Source organism: Nicotiana tabacum, chromosome 14 (assembly GCF_000715075.1).
Source record: "Nicotiana tabacum cultivar K326 chromosome 14, ASM71507v2, whole genome shotgun sequence".
Lineage (NCBI taxonomy): Eukaryota > Viridiplantae > Streptophyta > Magnoliopsida > Solanales > Solanaceae > Nicotiana > Nicotiana tabacum.
The window spans coordinates 7,577,350-7,586,629 of record NC_134093.1 but is presented as its reverse complement, the minus strand read 5'-3'; the positions used below and the strand labels follow the sequence as shown (position 1 = coordinate 7,586,629).

The window sequence follows — 9,280 nt, the reverse complement described above, 5'->3', positions numbered from 1 at the left end:
TAAACCGTTCCTCTAAAACCGGGTTCCTAGTCTAGTCCGCTATTTATTTTAGATAGAAGGGTTATAATCTATAGTTTTCAATAGTTTATTTAAGTACTGCTATTTCTTTAGATCCTATACGAGTCCAAAAGTTTGAGGTTTTTATACATTTGCACCTCTTATTTTTTCTATTCTCTTCGGCCTTTTATGAAAATTCTCTTACCCCGGACATCCCTCACAAAATTTAGGGTTAGGACATTTGTTGCTACAGTAGTACATGGCTGACCGAAGCAATTCAACGGCGATTACGGCGGCGACGACGGCGGTGAAGTCAATATGGGTGAAGCAAGCCGAGGAAGCGAAGCTGAAGAGCGAAGCGGAGAAAGACGCAGCCGCGAAAGCTGCATTCGAAGCCACATTCAAAAACGTCGAAGCTTCAGCCGCGGCGGCGGCCGCCGCCGCCGCATCCGACAGCGACGAAGATGATGAGGAGTACGAGCAGAAGAGGCTCGCCGAGAAGCCGATCGGTCCGGTTGACCCTACCAAATGCACGGCCGCCGGCACCGGGATCGCCGGCGGAACGGCTTGTGCTCCGTCGACGTTCACTGTTGTCACGAAGGATTTCGACGGTCGTAAGATTCCGCATGGTGGGGCCCAGGTTAAGGTTAGAGTTTCACCTGGTGTTGGAGTTGGAGGATCGGATTTGGAAGGGATAGTAAAGGATATGAGTGATGGGACGTACACAGTGAGTTATATTGTTCAGAAGAGAGGGAATTACATGGTGAATGTGGAATGTAATGGGAAGCCCATCATGGGTAGTCCTTTCCCTGTTTTCTTCAGCACAGGTTTGCTTTTTTTCTTCACTTCAGATTTGTGAATATTATTTTTGCTTTATACTTGCTTCGTTCACTAGTGAAAAATAGAAAACAATGGAAGCAAAAGATGCTAGTAATTAGTTGGGGTAAAGGTATGGTCACAATAGTAAGCTTATATTTGGTTTAGTATTTGCTAGGAGGAGTTTTTTTAGTTTGTCTAGAGATTTGTATATTTGTAACTATTGTAGAGATACTACACCCAATGATATGGCCTAGTGGTCAATGAAGTGTGGGAGAATCATGAGTTCCTACACTAGCTGATTTTTTTCCGTCTACCTACGTCTTGGTGAGCACAGTTATTATGTACCTGTGTTCGGAGTAGCAAGTATCCTGTGGAATAGCCAACATGCAAGCTGGCCGGGACACTACCGTCATAAAAAGTATATTGTAGAGATACTCTAGTATTATAAAATCTGAATTATTTAACATTGGAATTAAATAGGTCCCAATGGAGAAGAATGGTCATGAGGATTCATTAATCCGGCCTGAACTAGAGTAGGATTAAGGTGTAGTTGTTGTTCATGCACCGATTTCTTCGCCTATACGGCCTACAACTATTTTTAAAAAGGTGTAAATTCATCTAAAGTTACTTTTGACCAATCTAATTTGACTTTTAAGATTTGGGATGGAGTGAGTTGTAACTGGTTTGTGTTCTATCGTGAATGTGGTTATGAGATAGTTGATTGGGTTGCAAGCTTGCATAGAAGCTATGATATTTGTTTTGGTAAATGGATTGTAAATTTATAAAGGCTTGTTTGGCTATTGTACAACCTAAGTTAATCAATTTCATTGATCAGAATCACTATTTGGCTATTGTACCACAAAAAAGGTCTTTGCAGCTGATAGCTATAACCTAAATGAAATTGGTCATTGTAGTAAACCATCCAATAGTCAAAATAGTTCTGATAATCCAAACCAAATAGGCCACAAACTAGCTGCTCAAAGACTTCACATATCTATAGAATAGAAGCTGAATTATTTTTGATCTAGTATCAATGGAGTTGCTGAGATGAGGTTTCCATTTGATTGAGATTGGTCAATTCAATTGTTACCTTATATTTAATTGGTTTGTCTTGATAATTCCTGTGGTTATCCGGATGGCTTGTTGAGTTCCTTTAGTTGTTGTATTGGTCTTAATAAATTGGTAAGTTAATATTTATGGGGCTCCTACCTGTGATGTTTTAAAGTCCATTTCTGTTTTCCAATTTTAGCAAAGTTCTATTTTAAAAAAAGACCCGTTTCTGTTTTCCATTTTTAACAAAGCTGTTTGGTGTTAAATTGAGATTTTGCTTAGTAAGAACTAAACAAGTAACACCTCAATGTAATTGTGGACTATATTATTTCACCTTGGGGACAATTTTCACCACCCATCAGTAGTCTCGAATTGTATCCAGTTTACCTCTTCCCCCTAATTATTCTACTCTGCCCCCAAAATAGAATTTTATCTTCTTGTGTGATCATATTTGTCCCTTTCCATGAGTATGTACATCTACTGTTGTATTCTTTTAAAAAATGATAGAAGAGTCAAACCTTACAAATAAATCAGAGCATTGGCGAGAAAATGTAGATGCACTGCTATTTGATAGCAGTGAATATTTGAGAAAATAATAAAATATTTGTTTCTCAAGTTGAAGTCTATCCTCCTGTTTAATGAAATAACAGTAGAGTGACATGGATACCCGTCGTTCTTGTTCATAGTGGTTGAGAGAGTCTTCTTCATGCCACTAGGTCAAGAGTTCGAGCCTGGTACTGTGTCAAACAAAAACAAAAAAACAGTAGAGTGATGTGGAAGGAAAGGGGGGGTGTTTTGGATTTGATTCTCATGCAGCACGTGTTCACTCTGCTTAAGTGAACGCAGAAAAGTCAACATCGTATTCTAGATGTTGAAAATTTTAATATTTTATTTATATCATGCAGGTAGTACTACTGGTGGAGTATTGGGTGTAGCACCATCAACCAATTTTCCAAATATGGTCAACCAGAACATGCCTAATATGCCAAACTATTCTGGTTCTGTATCTGGGGCTGTCCCAGGATTGCTCGGGATGATACCAGGTATTGTTCCTGGAGCTTCGGGAGGAGTAGTTTTACCTGGAATTGGGGCATCTCTTGGGGAAGTTTGTCGAGAATACCTTTACGGACGGTGTGCAAAAACTGATTGCAAATTCAATCACCCCCCTCACAATCTTCTAATGACTGCTCTAGCTGCGACTACCAGTATGGGAACTCTTAGTCAAGTGCCCATGGCACCTTCTGCGGCTGCAATGGCTGCTGCTCAGGCAATTGTTGCTGCTCAAGCTCTTCAAGCGCATGCACAAGCTCAGTCTGCAAAAGATTCCTCTGGTATTTCTAGCTCCCATCATGGTCAATAAATTCTTCCTATTTGTTAATGAATTATTGTGAGTGATTCTTAAAATTTTAATAAATTCTTCCTATTTGTTGATGAATTATTGTGAGTGATTCTTAAAATTTTCTTACTCCAGTAAAACATTGATTCTTGAAATTTGTCTGCTACTTTTATCTCCCATTATTGTCCAATAAGTAATTCATATTTGGTGGTTAACTGGCGGTGATCCATAAACTTTTCTTACTCAAATAATATTCTTCAAAATAGTTTGCTGCTATAACTTAAAAGAGAAGACTGAAATGTACTTTGCTCCTTCCAGATAGTCTCTTACTACTTTTTCTTTGTTACTTGCTTAACCTACACATCTCAATAGATGATGCGTAGAAAGCATATAACACATTCTCCTAGGTGTCCATAAAAGTGTACCTCATTCTTACTGTTTTTGCTATTTGCGTTCCTTTCCTTCAGGAACAGGTGACCAAGATGGAAAGGCTGATTCCCTTAAAAGAACTCTGCAAGTCAGCAATCTCAGCCCACTTCTGACAGTGGATCAGTTGAAACAACTGTTTGGTTTCTGTGGTACAATCGTTGATTGTAGCATTACTGAATCCAAACATTTTGCTTACATTGAATACTCAAAACCTGAAGAAGCAACTGCTGCTTTGGCGTTGAACAACATAGAAGTTGGTGGTCGGCCCTTAAATGTTGAAATGGCAAAGCAACTTCCTCCAAAGCCAGCTGTTTTAAATTCATCAATGGGTTCATCCTCTTTGCCCTTGATGATGCAGCAAGCAGTAGCAATGCAGCAGATGCAGTTCCAACAGGCCCTACTAATGCAGCAAGCTATGACTGCGCAACAAGCAGCTAATCGAGCTGCAACCATGAAGAGTGCCACTGATTTGGCTGCCGCAAGAGCTGCAGAAATAACCAAGAAGTTGAAAGCTGATGGTCTGCTTTCTGATGATAAGGAAACTGATGACAAGGCCAAGTATGTCACCTGAACTATTTCCCTCATATGTTTATAATCTATCTTATGTGTTTGGTAATTCATCTAACTGCTGTCAGGAGTAGCTGGTTAGCCATTAGTAGTAGGACTTTTTACACCTGAAGACCATCATCATGCCTGCGTTTGTGAAACAGCTTTAAGTGAGTGTAAGCTATGAATACCCATACTTGAAGATACCAAGAATGATGACATGTAGCTGGCTATCTTCAATCCGTTGATGATAATTGACTACTTAATAGACATAGTTGTGAGTCATGCGACTCATTAAGCGTCCCCTTGGATGTCTTTAAACTTGACGGATAAAGAGGCAACTCGAAACCAAATTCAAGTTTAGGACCTACTTTGCTTAATTAGATTTGAATTTTTCTTTTGCATGATGGCACAATTAAAATAATACGGTTCACCAGCTCTCTTTTTGGGGCCACTGTTAGACTGGCTGTATAAGTTATATGCAAATGGATTCTAGGAGGGGAACCTAAGTATGAACCTGGCCTACTGAATCTCCCAAGTATCATATGTCTTGCAATGGTGGGCATGGGGGAGGACCAAGCACAAGGCTTCCTTAGTGAAGCTCCTGAGCATAGTTTACATAAAATTTATAAGCTTGAATAATTGTTGCATAATCTATTTCGGTTCTGCAGGAGATGCTTTAATGTATACCTAGTAGTGGTTGTACCTTATTATGGAAAAACAAGGGGAAGAAATGTTAATCTGGAGCAATTTTTCTAGGAAGATGACAATTTCTTTTTCTAGAATTGAATTGTCTCCAGATGTCCGAATGTGTATAGAGTTTGTCTTCATTACCATTATTTGCTGGTTTAACTGTATTTGACTTCTACTAATGAGCTGAACTGCCACAGGTCACCATCTGCTGATCGTGCTAGGTCAAGATCCAGGTCACCATCCAAATCGCGATCCAGATCAAGATCTAAGTCCAGATCTCCAATAAGTTATAGGCGAAGACTGAGATCCCGCTCTTTCTCTCCTCTGCCGCGGAGATCAAGAGATTATAGATCAAGGTCACCGGTAAGATCCCGTCGTTATTCAGGCTATGAAGATGAAAGGCGGTCATATAGGGATGTTAGATATGCTAGTGACAGAGGAAGAAGGCGGGATTCTGTTAGATTCTATGATCGCCGTTCTCCTGTTTCAAGGAGAAACCGAAGTAGGAGCACAAGTCCTCGAACTAGAAAATCTTACCGTGCTGATTTAGGCTCACCAAAACGCCGCCGAGAAAGTCCAGTACACAAGACAAGTAGAGCTTCTCGCCGTGAGTCACTATCTCCTGAACATGGACGAAGAAGTAGGTCATCCCCAAAAGATGGTGAAAGAAAGTCAAAATATAGCAGGCGATCGAGATCAAAGTCTGCTGAAGGTAGGGATCAGTCTGATGATAAGCTAGAAGGAAGCAGGGGTGAAAAAGCCAAGCACAAGGACCAGGGAAGGTCACCATCACCACAGGTTGTTGAGGATGCACAGAAGAAAATGTCACCAGAAGTCCCAGAAGAAAGCAAGTCAAAGCATGGAAGAACCTCCAGGTCCAGGTCTCCAGAAGAGAAGCAGCATTCTAGCAGAAGCAGAGAAGAGAAAAGAAAGCATCATGCTAGAAGGCGCTCCAAGTCACGGTCCAAATCTCCTGAAGAGAAAGATCAGGGAAGATCAGCATCACCACAGGTTGTTGAGGATGCACAGAAGAAAATGTCACCAGAAGTGCTGGAAGAAAGCAAGTCAAAGCATGGAAGAACCTCCAGGTCCAGGTCTCCAGAAGAGAAGCATCGTTCTGGCAGAAGCAGAGAAGATAAAAGAAAGTATCACGTTAGAAGGCGCTCCAAGTCAAGGTCCAAATCTCCTGAAGAGAAATATCACTCAAGTAATAAATTAGATAAAAGTAAAGGAGATAAGCCAAAGCATCGAAGTAGAAGGCATTCAAAGTCAAGGTCCAGATCTCCTGAAGAAAAACATCGTTCAAGTGATAAATTGGAAAAGAGCAGAAAAGAGAAGTCAAAGAGTCGTAGTAAAAAACGGTCCAGGTCAAGATCTGTTGATGATAAGCAGCACAGCAGTAAACAGTCTACAAGGCGTTCCGATGACCGACGATCAAGACACAGGGGACGCTCTAGATCAAAATCTGCTGAAAGTAGGCATGGATCAGGTGAAGATGAAACCATAAAGGATGAAGTGAGAGGTCATAGGGGTCACCAGAAAAGTTCCAGGCGGCATGACAGTAATAATGGAATAAGTGAAGCTAGCTTGATTGAAGAAGATCCTGCTAAGGGAATGTGAACCAGCTACAGATAGCTTCCAATTCGAAGAGTTTCTGAATCTATGGGTTATGGCTTGTGATTGTTGATCTTGTGAACATTTTATTTTATCATTGCAGAAAACATGGAAGGTTTTGAGGAGGAAGGTGCCTTGGAAGAAAGTGACCGCAGGACACAGATTGACTCCTTTTGATGAGCAAGATCTCTTAGAGTGAATTAGCTGCAGTTTGTATGACAAATACGCATATTTTTGCTTCTTTTGCAGGTCTTTCAGTGGAACATGTGCAGAAAGTGAAGTAGCATTAGTTGAAAGATTGAATATCAAGCTTGCTTCTGCACCATCTTGGATCAACTGTGCTGAGTTTCTTGTGAACTACTTTTTGAGCCTCATGTATGGTGAACTTTTACCTCTATCAGTAGGTAGTAACTTCTTAATTGTGTATGCCTGTTTAAGGATCTTAATTACTCCTTATCCTTTTAGTAATCTCAGTACTGTGACGGAAGGTATATCAGATGCCCTTTGTTGTGAGGGAATTATGCCTTCCACTTGAAGAATTTGAACGTCCTTGAGCTTTATGACTTCATATACTGTACTCTTAACTGTACCCTTAACTGAAGTGAATTATTGATAAAGGGTTTGAAAAAACGTTTCTTCTGAAGTAGCTTAGATGTCTTGTGATTTTATGTACTACTTTGCAATGATGAATTAGATGCTGGTATTTCTGTAGGAGGATCACCAATTTTATTTTCATTTAGTGGCTTGGTGGGCCTGTTAAATTCCAAAAAACATGCAGGTTGTGGACTGATTCTTGTCGGCGCTTTATCAAATGAATGGGCACAGTTATATCTGATTGTATTTGAAGGTGTGCAATTGAAAATTTTGGTTGTTTAAATGGGAGGGCATTGCTGCTGTTGGAACAAATATATTGAGAATGCTGGCTGAAAATTGCTTGGATGAAGAAATATGTTAAAGTTTAAGGTGGTTAATCTTCACATTCATTGCTTCTTTCCTCATCTTTTCTTCGGCCTTTTTTCATTTTCTTCTTTTTTCCCCTTCTTTTTTTTCCTTTTTTTCCCTTGAAAATGTTTGGTTAGGCAGGCTGCTAAGGCTATTGCAACCAGGTGTTGCTGAGATCAGTAGAATCATGATGCTCCCTGAATCGAGCATGAACAGATATTCTCATATCTGTTCTTTAATTGGTGAAACTCAATTGTTGTTCCGTAACAGGTAAAATTATGCTGAATTCACTAGCTTCTAGTTTTTACCCTTGCAAACACAATAGCTGGAAGACTTGGTGGTTATAGCTGAATGCTCTAGTTCACACACTATTAAGTAGCCGCAGCAGTCTAAATGACTAACAGGTGGTTTATCTGGGCTCTCTTGCTTGTATTTTAGTTGCTTAGTGTCCCTCACGGTTTACACTAATAAAGGTAATTGAAACCTCGTGCAATTACTTTAAATATTAGGAAAAATTTGCCACTTAAAAAAACAGTAGGCTTTAGAAAAACAGAAAATGTGAAGCCATTTATTTGGTGGGATGGTTTCTATGAAGTCCATGTTTGCACTGTGTGTTGGAACTTGCTATTAGCATGCTATTACTATAGAAGCTATATTCGTTGTATGAAAAACCTAATCTGGACAATTGCTTGATCTGTATCTTGTATGTGATTGTGGAAGTTATACCTTTTTAATAGCTACATTGACTCCTATTCTTTCATGGTGCCTACATTAGTCATTCTGAAGGCACTCTTTGTTAACTGTCTGAAGAATATCTGCCCATCATGTTTTCTGTTTTTTTGTTTTTTTGTCTTTTTCTCTTTTTTCGGTTTTCCTTTTTTTTTTTCTAGGTGGTGCTGGATGTATGGAACTGAGAGCTGTATCCTGTTTCTCAAACTAGATGTGGTTGATGTCACACTTCTCATTTCCTTCCCTTTCCTCGCTCCCCCTTTTCTCTTTCCTTTCACTTTTATTCTTCCCCATCTTTCCAACTGGCTTCTCTGTTCTCTTCCTTGCTTTCCTCTTTCCTTTTTTTCTTTTGGCTGGTGGTTGGAGGTTCTATAAGGATTATATAACTAGCAAAAAGACACAAGCAGCAAGGCGAGGAAACATCAATTTTGGCTGGTGATTCCACAATTTATTTCTGTTAGGATGCTTTAATTGTTTTAATGTGGTGCTTATGCTTTCCTGAGCCGAGGGTCTATTGGAAACAGCCTCTCTATCCTCACAAGGTAGGGGTAAGGTCTGCGTACACACTACCCTCCTCAGACCCCACGGTGTGGGATAATACAGGGTATGTTGTATGCTTTAATTGTTTTAACAAGGATTATAGCTCAGTGTAGACACTTTCTGTAGGTTAAAGTTTTCAATACAGAAGTTTCACCCTCTTATAACCTTCTTTCCTGTCAAATTACCTGTTCCCCAGTGGGCCATTGTGGTCGTCTTGTCTTCTGGTTACAAATGGTGTTGGCTGATGCCATTTTCAATCCCTGATAGTCAGATTAATTTTAGGGTAAAATTTGATTCTTACCCTGGAATTTCTGATGTTCCCATCCCTTTAGTCATAAAGATGCTTGTGGTGTGTTAGGTTATTATGGACTAATTAAATTATCTCTGGAGGTTACTATACTTTGGCGTGGTCCAATGGGAGAAATTAATCGATATAGTATCTCTCATTGGCTCTGTTTGAAGAACATCAGAAATTTTGTCAGGTTAAATTTCATCTTGTTCGTGAATTGGGGTTATAGACTTATAGTGTTAACTGTTTTAGTTGAATATTTATTTGTTTTACGTGTCGTGCTAGCACTGAGGATA

The 9,280-nt window shown here is 39.7% G+C and overlaps 1 protein-coding gene across 4 annotated transcripts; it reads left to right on the top strand.

Moving 5' to 3' along the window:
* Positions 1 to 72: 72 nt before the first annotated feature.
* Positions 73 to 8,856, top strand: LOC107802588 (uncharacterized). 4 transcript variants are annotated; one of them, XR_012698511.1, is made up of 7 exons: positions 73 to 824; positions 2,772 to 3,197; positions 3,670 to 4,189; positions 5,068 to 6,859; positions 7,263 to 7,447; positions 7,568 to 7,696; positions 8,317 to 8,856. XR_012698511.1 is itself a non-coding variant. In XM_016626118.2 (4 exons), exons 1-4 carry the CDS (start codon positions 257 to 259, stop codon positions 6,488 to 6,490), a joined length of 2,937 nt encoding a protein of 978 aa, XP_016481604.2. In that variant the 5' UTR covers positions 82 to 256; the 3' UTR covers positions 6,491 to 6,952. The 4 variants fall into 4 exon arrangements, 1 of the variants encoding a protein (XP_016481604.2); XR_012698512.1 differs by having other exon boundaries at positions 82 to 824; positions 7,564 to 7,696; XR_012698513.1 differs by having other exon boundaries at positions 82 to 824; positions 5,068 to 6,888.
* Positions 8,857 to 9,280: the final 424 nt, after the last annotated feature.